Raw genomic sequence first — 15,681 nt, 5'->3', positions numbered from 1 at the left:
TCTCTCTCTCTCTCTCTCTCTCTCTCTCTCTCTCTCTCTCTCTCACTCTCTTGCAGAATCATTGAAGTCCAGTGGCAAGATAAAAGTCAAGGTGACCAGTGATAGCCTAGGATATATTGGATGACCTTGGCATCTTTGATGTCTGACCAAGCTCTAAGTGTTTCACAGCAGCTATGTCAGCTGCCTTTATAGTCATTGGAACAAATTATTCTTATCCAACCATTCCTCCAGAAGAAGGATTCATGTGCTTGGGGTAAACATCCTACTAACTTGCTGATGGGTTTGAGGCCTGTCTGTACTTTCAACTTGGCTTAGCCCATCTGCCATGACAGTTTTACCTGTGTGTGGCCACTGTGCATGTTACATGTTTCTTGGAGCCACAGATAACAGTTGGGTGGCAGGTGAACACCAAAGATGGATGAGCAGCCCTGAAAATTGCTTGGCAAGCCCTCATATCAGAGGTCTAGTCTACCTTGAACACCCCATATATCCCATTGATTAATCGATAAATGTATAGGGTAAAGAAAGTTCCGAATCATTAACCTAATTCATACATTGATCATTTTTTATGTAAGAAAAAATGCCCACTGGGTTTACAACTTAGAAATAGAATTAATAAAAGAATGAATGAATGATAGATTGCATGCCACTTTCATAGTCTTTTAAAAGTGAGGGCAACACTGTTATGACGTGAACTGCTCAAGTTTACAATGATTTTAGTTACAATGAGGTATTTCAAGAAAGGAATGGCCTAAGAGAGTGGTGACCCAGTTGAGGTATGAAAAGTAATGTCATGACTGGAACTATTATAGCCTCCAACTTCCACCTTCACTATTGCTGCCAAAAAGGTTCAACACTCAGGAACTCTAATGAGCTCTGATCCTAGAACGGCCAGTGACTCAGGCACAATTCGTGGAACATTTACCTCTCACTGTATACAACTTTCAACTTGATACAAAAATTAGTTTCCTCACTGGGACAACTAATATCATGTAACTAAATATTTCAGAAATAAATAAAATAGCTATTACAACACTGGAATGCAGCAAGCACTGCTAAAGTTTAATAACACACTTGGGAAAATTGCTTTTCCATCTTCTTCTACAGGTAGCTCACAGACAATGTCTCCATCTCCTTGGATTCTAGATAGCCACTTGTTTGCCACAAAGTTTAGGGTCTTCCTGCTCTTTACATGCTGCATTGTCACCTGATATTAAAGAGAAAACAAAGAAACAAAAAAAGTTTGGTATGTTTCTTAAGATTTTTTCTAGAACTAAGCACTAGCTTTATACAGCTGTGCATTCCTCAGTAAGTGCTAGTGTGATGCTGCACTATAATGATCTCACATAGCTTTCAGTTAGCAAGGGATAATTCCCATAGACAGCAAGGAAACCAAGAAGGGAATCTCTCAAGGACATAAAAAGGACACTTGATCTTTGTACATGTATATGAACATGAATTATTCTGAAATCAAACACCTGCATTCCTCCCCCCCCCCCCAAAAAAAAAACATTTCCACATTATCACAACAAAACCAAGAAGATGCTCTTTGGAACTGTGAATCTCATTTCATACCAATTGGGTTTTTAAAGTATATAATAAATTCAAAATATCACTTTCAAAACTGTCCTGCTTATCAATTCTTCCTTCTGAACTTCCTTCTATTTTCTTCTGTACATTGTAAAAAGTGTTTCAAGGGCCCTCTTTTTTAGGCATAACTCCTGTTAACCTCAACCCTTATTAACTGAGAATAATAGTTTTTAAAAAATACTTGTAAACAGATAAATATAGTCAAGTAAAATGTATCCACACAGTGGCCATGTCCAAAAAAAATCTCTCTTTCTGTACCACATACCAATCACCTCTCTGTCAGAAGATGGATGATACTCTTCAACATAGATCCAAAGAAAAATGGTTAATCATCGTACTGTGTGTCAAAGTTGTTTTACTTCTTATTGTTGTTATCTTTGTCTAAACTGTCCTCTTGGTTCTGCTCACTTCACTCTACATCAGTTCATATAACCCAGGGTTTTCTGGAATTAGGTTTTGTCATTTCTTATGACTCAATATTGCATTACATTCACATACCACAACTTCATCTGCCAATTGTCTAACAGACAACCTGAGATAGCACCTTGGATTCTAGATTGTTGTTTTTTTCTTTTCTTTTTCATTTTTCCTCTTTAGGATCAGGTACTTTGTTTTGCAATTTGATGCATTTCTACACAAAACTCTGTGTGTGTGTGTGTGTGTGTGTGTGTGTGTGTGTGTGTGTGTGTAAAATCTCTCCAGGATGTACTTTTGATTCTTTTTGACCATCTTGACCATACCCCTTCTCGAGGAACCTTCATCTCTTCCCACCTAATTTTCAGCCTCTTTTTTATGTGTTCTCTTCCACCATTAGAATGTAAGCTTTTTGAGAGCAGGAACTGTCTTTCTGTTTATACTTGCATTCCCAGTGTTCTTGTGACAAGTGCTTAACAAATGCTTGTCGACTTGACTTGCCTTCAATCCTACTTCCATTTGATATAAGAGGAAGGTTCCAGGGGTATGTTGAAGCCAGCTCTGAATGGCTTGAGAGAACTGATTGTTCAGTTTTCAAGGTGAGCATTTTACCTAGAAATCAGTAAATCCTACGAAGTATGGCTTGACTTATGTTTTGTTAATAGTCTAGAATTAAGAAAGGGGTGGTTAACATTATAGATTAAACTTTAAAATGTGTTTTGAATACATCTTTAATGGAAATCCACTTACTAACATACCTCTGCAAATGTAATTGTCATTTCCTGAATCCTTACTTTCATGCTTGTGTAGTCTTCTCACAGACTCCACTGATGAGAAATAGCAAGTATCACCCCTTCTTCTTCTTTCTACACAAGTATATTCCTCTTTTTACCCTTTCCTTTCCTTTCTTCAAGCCCTCAGAAGAGAATTAATCCACCCCCCAGACTTCCATATTTGGGTTTTTTCCTGTTTAATTCCCTCAATATCCTTTGAAAATAATAAGGTTCTTAAGAGACTTCAGTTTCCTCTCCCCTATTAGAATATTAGAACTACTTCGCCAAACACTTCTTTCCAATTGCACAAAGAAATTTATTTTTCATTTATATATTTTATTTTTCTAGTTTTCTTTGGAGTCCTGCATTTGTATTTCAAAGTTCCTACTCAGTTCTGGTCATCTCTAAAGATGCTTGAAAGTCCTCTAAAAGGTCTATTTTTTTTTTCTGTTTTCAGATTACATTCAACTTTGGTTGCAGGCTGTTATTCTTGGTAGTAAGCTGATCTCTTTTGCCTTTTGGTATATCATATTTCAAGATCTCCTCTCATTTATGCTATGAGCTGCTGGGTCTGTGATACTTCTGACTGTGGCCCCCTTGTTACATGAACTGCTTCTTTCTGGATTCTTGAAGTGTTTCTTTTTCTGTGACATAGAGCTATGGATTTTGGCTAACATTCCTGGGACTTTTCCTTTTGGGGCTTCTTTCAGGTGATTGGTGAATTTTTTCCATCTCCACTTTGACCTCTGATTCAAATAGATCTGGCCAGCTTTCATTTAGGATTTCTTGAAATACAGTCCTTGGGCTTTTATTTTTTAACTGCGGTTTTCATAAAATTCAGTAATTCTTAAAATATCTCTCCTTAGTCTGTTTTCCAGGTGTTGTTTTTTTATATCAGATATTTTACATTTTCTTCTTTATTTTTTCAATCTTTTGATATTTTTCTAATACTTCTTGCTGTCTTATTAAGTTATGAGTTTATTCTAGAGGAGCTTTAAATTTGGTATAATTTTAGATGCTATTGATAGATATTTCCTTTGATTTACTCATCTCTACAACTTTGCACCATGACCAGGCTCTACCTGCTGCTATTGTTGGGGTGATCTCACCCTGAGACTCTTGGTTCCTCATCTCCTGGGGTTTGCTCCCCCACCTGGATCTTTGGGATTCAAAGAAACAGCTCTTTGGAGCCCTCTCAGGTTTCTCAGGACAGGATCAGGGTCCTCAGAACCCCTGGGCCTGGAGTGTACCAATGCTACACTGTGCTGCCATGACTCACTGAGGCTATCAGGGCTTCCAATGTCCTCATCTTGGGGTTGTCTTACCATTGTGGGGCATTGTTGAGTAGGCCCTTCACTCTTGCTGACTTTGGGCACAGAGTTTTGTAAGCTACATGTGTCCCTGAAAATCTCTGGTCACCAAGGAGGCTAACCTGTGCTAACAAGCAAGCTTCATTTTCTACTGCCCTCAGGCTCCTTCTGGCTGACTTATTACACAGCTCTGATGTGGAAGAAATCATTAAGTCTAGTTTCTCATCAGATTTTTTGGATTCTTCAGTCTAGTACAAATGTCAGGGTTTTGTTAGTATTGATACGCTTCCTGTTCAGGCAGACATCATCATCATCATCATCGTTAACATTTATATAGTACTGACTGTGTGCCAGGCAATACACCTTAGCATGCTTTACAATTATTATTATTATATTGCAGTACAATTATATTATATTACAATTATATTAAAATACAATAAAATATATTACAATTATTGACACGTTTTATTCTCATGACCCTGAGAAGTAGGTACTGTTATTATCCTCATTTTACAGATTTTACAGAGGAAATTGAGGCAAACAAGGGTTAAATCATTTGCCCATAGCCACACAGCCAGATTAAGCTCAGCTCTCTATCCACTGCACCCCTTAGCTGTATTTTAGCCAGAAATACCTCCTAAAGGGTTTCACTTCACAGTGCTTTTTAGATATTGACATTCCCTAGGCTGGCACTCCACATAGTCCCCAAACTTTGTCATCTAATGTGTCATACAACTTTCTCCCAGAATGTACTAAGCTACTTAATTTCTTCTATTTTAGATACCCCATTAGATTATGAGTTCCTTGAGGGTTTACCTTTGCCTCTTTTTGCATCCCTTAGTATAGTATCTGGTGCAGAGTAAGTGTTTAATAAATGTTTACTGACTGACTGATACACAGGTAGTAAAATAGATGATATCATCCTATCTTCTCACTAGCCTGTGACAGGTCTTTACATGAACTGGGTAAATAATTATATGCAATGTGAAAAGAATGGCAATGGGGCATGATGGGTAGAGAGGCGTGAGAGCCAGAAAGACCTGAGTTTAGTCCCACTTCTGGTCCGTACTGTTTGTGTGACCCTAGGAAAGCTACCAAACCTCTCCAAGTTTTAAGGCAACTCTAAGACTATAAATTGAAGAAAAGAAGTTCCAACCCACTTTGACAGAGTAAGTTTATCACCAGTAGCCTCCTTATCAATGAAATAAATCATAGGTTTAGTCTCTATCCTTGTATGTATGTGTGTGTATATATATATACACACACATGTATGTATGTATGTACACATATATAAAATCATAGCTCTTTGATATACATTCTCCACTGAAGATTTAGTCCAGGGCCTCCTAATGGTCCTAAGGCAACCAGGGGTTCTCAAAGGTATATTGGAATACAACTTTTGGTAGGTCTTACTAAGCTCAGAAGGTTTTAAATATGACCTTGATGTTTGACTGCATATCTATTATCAGAGGACCAGTCTGAGTAGGCTCTGATTGGCTTACCAGAGAAGCAGCCACCAGATGAACCATTATTATGAACAAATCAACCCATGAAACCACTGACTGAGGGGAAGAGAAAGTTGTGACTCCTGTTGGTAGAGGAAGACCCAATGCAGGGAGAGGAAATTGTGTATCCTTGCAACAGTAGGCAGCATGAAGTATTGGCTCTAAAGAGTCAGAGGACTTAGGTCCAAATCCCAACTCAGCTATATATTACAAGCATGACCCTAAGGTCCCTTAATTTTCTTTGAGCCTCAGTATGATCTCCAGAAAATGAAGGAGTTAGGGCTAGATAATTTCTGAGGTCTTTTTTGACTCTTAAGTCTAGGATACTGTGATCCTATGTAAAAAGGTATGTTCCATTATGCAGAAATTCACCACAATGTCATTAGAAAAGTAAGGAACAAACGAGATGTATGAACTCAAGAGATTTGTTTTAATTGAATTCTCTAGGAACTTATGCAGCATTGGTGCAATCAGAGACAACTATCAAGAAAAAAAACTGAAAGAGTGAGAGTTCAGTGCAAAAGATTAGGGACAGCCTCTGTTAACCAAGGAAGGTGTACCCCATCATATCATCTCTTCTCACTTGTTAATATCATTAGGACAAAAGAGCATTGGCAGGAAATTTGGGAATATGTCTCTATAATTATTATGAAAGAAAATGGGAAATCATTATTTCCTTTAAAGAAATTCATTTAATAACTTTAGAAAAAAGCATTTATTCCATTAAAACAAAATACACTTGAAAAACTATGCTTCGCCTTTTCTTTTAGTCAAGGTCTGGATATTTTTGCACTATGTCAGAAAATACTAAAAAGATTTCCCTTAAAAGTTCCAAGGTCGGAGATTTCATTAATTTAAACTTTGTTGAGACAACAATAACAAAATGCCTGACATTTTCCTACTCTGAAAGTTGTTTCCAAGTATGCCATCTCATCACAACAACCTCTTCTATCATATTCAAAATTATGTAGATGAGAAACCTGAGCAAGAAAGATTTGCCCAGGGTCATATAGCTGGTCCAATGTTCAGGAAAGAAAGGTCTCAGGTAACCAGTCAAACACATTTTTGGAGTGGTTTCTATGTTCAGAGCACTAGACAAGGCTTTGTTGATTGATAAGAAAAAAAAGACAAATTAGCTGCCCTCAAGGCATTTACAGTCTATCTGAGGAGAGGGAACAAACACAAACACTACCAACAGGAGTCACAACTTTCTCTTCCTCTCACAACACAAGAACAATTATAAAACAGCATGACAGTAGATACAAATTAATGTAATGTAATGACCAATGTAGGGGGTTTCCATTTCAATTGAACACTCATTTAAGAGCCTGCTCTAAGTAATGTTCCATGCTAGCTGCTGGGGATACAAAAATAGACTTGACATAGACCTCAATCTCAAAATGCTTAAAATCTAATAGGGAAGAATGATGCTTACGAGTTGATGTTCTCATTATTTCATCAATGTAAATGTAATTATAATAATAGCTAAAACTTATGTAGAACTTACTATGTGCCAGTCACTGTGCTAAGCATTTTGTAATTATTATTTCATCTGGTCCTTACAAATGGGAGGTAGGTGCTATTATCATTCCTATTTTACAGATGAGGAAGTGGACAAATGGAGATTAAGTGATTTGCTAGTATCACACAGCTAGTAAGCGTCTGATGCTGGGTTTGAACTCAGATCTTCCTGACTCCAGATCCAGCATTTTATCCACTGTGCTACCCAGCTGCCTCATTGCCTTTATCAATGCAAATCATCTATATCCCACACGTTCCTTATTATCTGGTGTGCTTTTTGTCTATATCCTGTCACATATGCACCATAGAACATTGCTCCAATATGGAAGCTTCCCTTAGGTATTTTGTGGTTATCAGTGTAAATGTCAGGAACTGTCTGTATGACTATACCTCACTTTTCCTACATGACTGGCCCACTTCCTTTTCCATTTCATACATTTCATTTTGTCTGCATGAATGAATGAATGAAGCTATTATTAAGTGATTACTATGTTCAAAACACTGTGCCAAGCCCTGGGCATATAAATAAAAAAGTAAGACAGTCTCTGCTCTCAAGGAACTAACATTTTAAGGGAGGAGGAAACACATATGAAATATTTCAGCTGCATGGAATAGTCCAATGGTACTTAGGGTACAGTGACAAAGCAGATGGTGATGTCTCTTCCTTAACATCTCTACCAACAAAATCATAGTAGTTTCCAATGTTGAACCATTTGAAGGTGCAAAGGACTTTGGCAGCAAGAACTCTTTTTTTTTTTTGAGTCTTCAATAGATGTGGCTCTATCCCCTGTAGGAGTAGCTGTCAAGCTACATCTCCACGTGGCTTACTTCCTGGGATGAGGGCTGTGGATGCTGGGATACAGGCATTGTTATTCCAAAAGTTCTTTGGGCTATTTCCATCAACATCTCAGAGGAGATGCTATCAAGGTGGTGGTGATGGTGGCTTGACTGTACCACCATATGCTACTTTCTGGCACTCCCTTAGGATGCCTTGATGCTTCAGCCAAGTTGGCAGTTGGTGAGTATGACCAGGAGGCACCACTTCTCTAAATGATGACTGTGAAGGCCAAGTTGAGAGCAGGACTTGTGGTGTGAGGAGTGCTGCTACTTCCCGAATTCTTGTGAATATTTGCCTATTGGAGCACTAAACTCCAACTAAAACTTTCCTTCATAGAGCTAGGTTGGACCTGGATTTTACAACTCACTCCACTCTCCATCTATAGCTCTGCTTTGTCTAAACTTCCAGAACAAGATACTCCCACAACAGGTACTCCCTAGTATACTTTCCTCTCCATCCCCGCCCTTCCAGCTTCCTTTTATACGTTGTCTTCCCTGATTAGATCATAAGCTCCTTGAGGGCAGGACTGTCTTTCTTTCTCTTATTTGCATTCCCAGAACTTAACACAGTGCCTGGCACATAGTAGGTGCTAAATATTGATTGAACTGAATTGAATTGTTGGTGACAGTTGGTCAGGGGTTAATGCTGGTGGTGATGAGGAAAGCGGGCCCCTTCTCTGCAGTGATTTCTCTCTTCATGGTGGCTGTATCATGAGGGACACAGCTACTCTCAAGGCCCTTAAGTTCTGGGTGCTGGACTTTCTCCATCAGAGTCTGAGGAGAGATGGTTGTCAAGGTGAAGATGGCTCAACTTGCCTACCACATGCTGCCTCCTTTATCTCTCTCAGAATGCTTTATTTAGGTTGGCTTTCCTGCCCTGTGAGAAACAGTTGGTTGGCTGGCCCTTTGTCCACAGGAACCACCTCCCCGGATGATGACTGTAAGTATCTGGAAGCAGGATTAGGTGTCTGGGTGGCTTGCAAAGCATTTAATAAATGCTTGTTATTCATTATCACTTACTTGACTTCCAGCCAGCCAACTTAACCATCCCAGATACCATGGCCTGGGAGACATAATACATTCAGGTCTGGAATCCCTACTGTGGAGTGAAGCTATACAGATGATGAGTCAGTGAGGGCAAACTCAGAAAGTCACCTATCTAAATTGTCCCTGACCACAAGAACATTCTTCCAGCTATCTTCTTACCATGTGTGCTACCATCTCCCACCATTTCTTCAAGAATGGTAATTGAATCAATAGTGGAAAGGACATATCAATCAACTTCCTTATGGGTCTACTCAGTATCCCTGCTACGTCCCAGACCAAAAAAACCCTTGGTCACTACTGCCCAATATTTGTAGCCTCTCTTAAGGACAGGGACCATCTCACTTTTGTATTTATTTGCATCCCTTGTACTTCCTACAGTGTTTGGGAAACACATAGTAAGTGTCTAATAACTACTTTTTCATTTATTCATTCTTACATGCCAGTCCGTCTTGGTAATGCGTTATATAGTCTCTTGAGAACTACCAAACTGTCTGCTACTTAATCCCCATGAGGAAGAACTAGTAACAAGGAGTGGAAGGTTCAAAGAGGCAGATTTGGGTCTGAAGTCTTTAGAAACTTTAGCAACTAACAATGCTATCTGAAATTGGAATTGATGCTTTGGGAGGCTGTGGGTTCCCATCAATGAAGGTCTTTATGCCATCTTGTTGAATATGTCATAGAAAGGATTCTTGTTCTGGTATGGGTTGCATTAAATGGCCTCTGAAGTTTCTTCCAGCTCAGAGATTCTATGATTGCATGATTCACCATTGCCCTTTGTATCTGTCATAATATTGATTCTTTAGAGATAGTGATATTCCACGACTTGTAGTCATACAGCATAATCTAAGAGAACAGTGTTAATGAAAAGAGAGGTTTGTGTGTCAGGGAACAGCTCAAGATCACTGAAAATATTGCACAATTTCCCAAATTCAGTTCAGCTTGCTCTATTTACCCATCCAATTCTAAACCCACTCATCATTCATCACAGTACCTAACTTTCCAAGATATAAGTACTGATACGGTAACTTAATGGGTTGCATATTACACTAAGGTTAACAATCATTCCTCATCCCTTTATTTTCCTGTGTCAATTGTTAGAACTATCTTTTTTAGAACCTGTGGAATTCCTTAAAGAGGTACCTCAATATTCCTGGGGTTTGATGCAATAGGCACCGTGTCATATTAACATTCCATTAGGAAAGCCTCCAAGTTATAAGCAATCCTTTTCTCATTTGAATTCTGCTTAGGACATCCTACTTGACAGCAGGGAACACCTTTAATAAACACTTTTCTCCCTATTTTATGTCCTATTTGATAATGATAATTAGAATCATTGGATAGTTATTTCTTCTATAGCCTCTTACAAGATATCTTGTATAATCCTGACATATACATGGGAGAAGATTAGTTGGAGGAGATTCTTTGAGAATTCAGTTATATCTACCAAAGATGTTTCTGGGAGGTGTTCAACATACAGTAAACACAGTGAGGAAATAGACACAAATAACTACAATAAAAAGACACAAATAAAAAGACGCAATAAAATAGACACAAATAACTACAATAAAAAGAATATGAAAAAATACAGAGAGAGTTTGGGAATGACTGATCCAGTCAAGCTACAACAGGAGATAAGAGATTAGTGTTGAAACAAGTGTGCTAGCAGTGGGACCTGAGTGAAAGGGACAGATGGCAAAGTCATTTCAGAAGTGCAGTGGATGTGACTTGGCAACTCATGGGATAAAAAGGGGAAAGGAGGGAAAAGAATCAAAAGTGATTGCAAGTATATGAAAAGATGAAGGGGAAAGGTTTAGTGAGAAAATTATGAGTCCAGTATGAATGAGTTGTCAATGGAGCATGCAGGGAGAGATACCTAGAAGTTAATACTAGAGATACAGCCCAAGGGTTCTGGGAAGAAGTTGGGGATAGGAGGAATGATTGTAGATTTGAGAATCATAGGCACAGAAGTGATCATTATAACCATGGAAGTATATGAAATAGTCAATGGACTTGATCTAGAGAGAGAAAATAAGTGGGTCAAGGACAGTTGGAGGATCCCCATTTTTAACAGATGGAAGAAATATAAAAAGCCAGGAATGGAGACCAAGAAAAAAAAACACTTAGAAACAAAGTAAGTAAACTAGGGAACAGGTGAAGGGAATAAGCAATTATATAGTACCTACTAGGTTCCGGGCTGTTTTTGTTTGTCCTTCGTTTTCAGAAAGGACCAGTGACATCATGGGTGATGTCTTGACTTGCTAGTGAATTGGATTTAAGTAAGGCAGAGTTACACAAAGTCATCAGCCTCATTCTCTCTTCCAGACTCATCAAAGTCCAGTGGCAGGACAAAAGTCAAGATGACCGGGGAGGGCCCGGGATGCAGTGGATGACTTTGATATCTTCAATGTCCAACCAAGTTCTAAGTATTCTAACCAAGTTCAGCTGTCTTAATGGCCATTGGAATAAATTGTTCTCATCCACACATTTTACCAGGAGAAGTCTTCACATGCTTGGAGTAGACATTCTAACTCACTAACTCACTAACTAAGTAGACATCCTAACTCACTAACAGGTTTGAGACCTGTCAAACCCTCAACCTGGTTTAGCCTGTCTGCCAAGACAGTTTTACCAGGGTGTGGTTGCTGTGAATTCTATAGCTTCTTGGAGGTGAGAGTTGGGTAACAGATGGACATCAAAGATGAATGAGCAGCCCTGAAAAGGGCTTGTCAAGGCCTAACACCAGAGGTGCTGATCCTCCTTGAATATCTCATACCCTCCTAAATATCAGGCACTTGCTAAGCATTTTGCAAATATCTCATTTGATCTTCACAATAACCTTGTGAGGTAGGTGCTCTTATTATGCCCATTTTGTAGTTGAGGAAATGAAGGCAGACAGAAGTTAATTGACTTGCCCAGGGTCATGCAGCCAGTAAGTGACTGAGGCTAAATTTGAACTCAATTCTTCTTGACTCCAGACCTGGTGCTCTATCCATTGGACCACCTAGCTGCCTCTGAACTGTAAAAGTCCAGTGTCACAGAGGCCAAGAAAAGGAGGATTTTAAGAAGAAGGTAGTCCACAGGGCCAAATGCTAGAGAAATAACAAATAGAATGAGAAAATAAGGCAATAGATTTAGCAATAAAGTGGTCATTGCTGGTTTTGGAAAAAAATTTTTAGTGGTTGGAACAAAAACTTGATTGCAAAGGCTAAGAAGTATATGAATGGTAAAGCAGTGGAAGCAATAAATGTAGACTACTCTTTCTAAATGTTTGTGAAGAAGAGGAGAGAGATTAAGATTTTAGGGTGATGAAATGGACTAAAAGAAAGGGTTTGTTTTTGTTTTTGTTTGTTTCAGATAGGTGACACCTAGGCATGCTAGTAGGCAGAGGGGTTGGAGGTAGGCAGGGAGAAGCCAGTTGAAAGAAACATTGGAGAAACTAGAAACTTACAAGTATATGACCGTTAGAGCAAGATCATGGAAGAAAGAAGAGGAATGGGATCAAGGATATAGATGGAGGTATTAGTTTTAAAAAGGACTATCTCAATCTCTGAGACTAAGGGAGAGGAAGAAGACTTTAAAGAAGTTAAGAAGAATGAAGGATAAGAGCTGAAGAACTTGATGTCAGTGTCAATTTCCTTGGTAAAGTAAGAGTAAGGTCATTCTCAGAGAGTGGTAGGAGAGTTGGTACTTGAGGAAAGACGAGTTTGATCTTATATGGATTCCTAGAAGAAGCATGTAAATTGTATTCAGGATTCACAGAAGTGAGGGTGAGCATTTGGAGAAGACAAGACCTTACTTCCTGCCCTAACACCTTTTCCTATAAAGCATCATGTCTTTCATAGATAGACCTGTCTGAAAATCTGTCTTGTTCTTCCTTTTACTTTGGACTCCACAGAAAATCAATAGCAAATTTTCTAAGGAACCTCCCTACTTTAGACCAAATACCTCTGATGTCAGTTAAAGTTTTATGGAAAGAGCATTTCTGAATCAGCTCCATTTAACTTTAAAATCATGACAACTCAAAATAGAACACCAAGGAATTATGATTCAACTTGCTCTTTTTAAAGATGTGAGGAAATATCCAAAAATCTTGTCTCTTCAGTTTCTTTTTTTGGAAAAAAAAATGCTCTTTCAGTTCTTAAGCAATAAGTGATGATAAACTTTTGAAAGGTCACAATGATTAAACTTAGGAATGTAGAAAGCTGTCCTTTACAATGAAATGGTAACACATTGCCAAATATAATGTGTAACAAGTGATAAATGCTAATACCTGAGTGGATTATCAGAAACAAAAGGAAAGCAGAAACCTAGTTTGAAGGTGGTATTCTGCAATCTGAAATTCAATAAACAAGTAAATTACTATATCAGTTTTCAGAGAAAATTATCAGGGATTCTACAAAAGATAGCATTTAAATGTAGAAGATATAGAAAGCAAGAGAACTTTTCTAAAATGAAGAGGAATACTAATATTACAGAACAATTGAATAGGAAAAGAAGGTGGTAGATCAGTAGAGAATTTTGTGTTCCTGCTTATTTCAGAAAACAAAAAGTTTTTTGTTTGTCTTTTAGAGTATGTGTGTGTGTGTGTATGTGAGCGTATGTAAAGCTTCTGGCAGTCTACTTCTAAGACATAATTAGTTCAAAGACAAAGCATTCACTGATTCCATAGTAAAGACAGTAAATAAATAAAAATAAATTAAAAATAAATAAAATAAAAGCAATATTCCTCCATAAAACTTGGGTGTACTCTCCAACAAACATATAGAGCATCAGTTGGAAGATTGAACACAAACCTAAAATACATTAGAAATGAGATATACTTGTAGGGAACACATGTAGCCAAGGCAACTAATGCATCTGGCCCCACAGAGATCCATTGTCCCTTCTCTCATAATATATTCATGCTGAACATCAAAGCAGATTAAGTGTGGGGTACATACTGCTATTGAGCTCTCTGGGCCTGTTCCTCTCTGAAGCTCAGTTCTCAACATGTATGGAGCTTAAATCTATGATTGACTCTCTTCTCTGCTGCCAAGGGTCATGCTCCTTGGAGCCACTTCCTGATCTGTCAATCTATATATCTTTTTGTCCCTGCTGGAAGTGACATCTCCCACTAGGTGAGTAGCTCTGCTGTCAAACAACATGAGTAGAAAGAAAGGAGAGGAATACCCCCTGCAGAAAAGCACGGGGGGGGGGGGGGGCATGCTCCACAAAGCTGAGAAAAGTTTTTACTGCATCAATTACATCTAGGGCTCATAAGCTTAATGTTTTAAAGGCTACTTGTGAAGGGCACAATCTTCAGCCAAGCAATGGCAAACCATCCTTCCAATTCCAACAGGAAGGTTTCTTCATACTTTGTAATGGCATAAAAGGTCAATCATCTTTACACTTGAACAATTTATACTTTACCTCTACTTTCTGCCCCTTTCTGTGATTACATCAACTAGGCTGGGGGACAGGAGGAATCATGTCATCACCAGTACAAGATGGAAGAAATAATTCATGATAGAAGACAGAGGGAAAAAAAAAGATTATGAAGAGATTGAAAAGAGTCAAAAGTAGTATCAGGAGCTCTGAATGACACAGAGAAGAAAGGGAATAAATAGAAATTTGGGCTTTGGAACTTACAGACATCCATGGAAGTTAGACTTATTAGACTTATAGAAGCCTAATGCCGGGAATTAACTTTTTTCATTAAGGGTGAATTTTAGATGTTCTAAATTAGCAACATGCCTTGCTACACTAAACGATTAAAGTAATTTTTAGACAGCCAGTACAAGGAAACCTATTAGAAACACTAAGAAAAAGAGACTGCTATTGTTCATTCATTTCAGTCATGTTTGAATCTTCATGATTCTTTGTGACCACATTTGGGGTTTTCTTAGCAAAGATACTGGAGTGCTTTGCCATTTCCTTCTCCAGATGAGAAAAGGCAAACAAAGTTAAGTGACTTGCCCAGGGTCACTGAGCTAGCAAGTGTCTGAAGCCAGATTTGAACTCAGGTTTATCCTGACACTAGGCCTGGTGTTCCATCCACTGTGCCACCTAGCTGCTTCTAGCTGCTGAAAGAAATAGATAGCAGTTAACGGTGACTGTTTTCTGAGGGGTACAAAGACAGCTTACATGCAGTCTTAGCATGGCCTTTGGAAGGTATATTGTTTTCCTCAGAACTTATCAGAAATACAATGGAAATCCTTTATCTTTTCTCAAGCACAATGACTGCTAACCTCCCCTGCTGATTAATGGATGAATGATGATGTGAAAAGAAACTATGAGGTTCTGAACAGGAAACCAAAGGATTTGAAGACCAAGGTACAATGCTTTCATCTCTTCTTCAAGATAAAGGTAGGGGCTTTGAAAGAGAAGGAAGTGTATTGGAAGGGAAAAAAAAAGATGTGGGAAGTGAACAGCAAACTACATGGATGATGCTGAAAAAAACTGTTGTTTTCTAGGTCATGATATAAGGAGTCAGAATGAGGGAATCTTGAGTGAATGAGGAAAAACAAACCAAAAAGTATAGATTTCCAAAACTGTAAGGTAGAACTACCAGAGTTATTGGGAACTTCAAAACAAAACAAATGGCTATAAATTTGTACTGAGACTGGGATTGTAGAGTTCTGCATTGTTCGTTAGTGGTAGAAGCAGCCACTAGTGAGAAATAACTAGTGAGTCACCCACTTCTAC

The 15,681-nt window shown here is 38.4% G+C and overlaps 1 protein-coding gene across 1 annotated transcript in view; it reads right to left on the bottom strand.

Annotated features, from left to right (window-relative positions):
* LOC114053992 (lipoxygenase homology domain-containing protein 1-like) overlaps positions 1-15,681 on the bottom strand; it is a 657,625-nt gene that overhangs the window by 407,033 nt on the left and 234,911 nt on the right. The window contains 1 exon segment of the mRNA XM_027877094.1: positions 1,075-1,207. Within this exon segment, the coding sequence (XP_027732895.1) occupies positions 1,075-1,207 (133 nt within the window).

This window comes from Vombatus ursinus, unplaced genomic scaffold (genome assembly GCF_900497805.2).
Source record: "Vombatus ursinus unplaced genomic scaffold, bare-nosed wombat genome assembly UNPS02014812.1, whole genome shotgun sequence".
NCBI lineage: Eukaryota > Metazoa > Chordata > Mammalia > Diprotodontia > Vombatidae > Vombatus > Vombatus ursinus.
The sequence above is the reverse complement of the archived record's forward strand: the minus strand, read 5'-3'. Positions and strand labels throughout refer to the sequence as shown.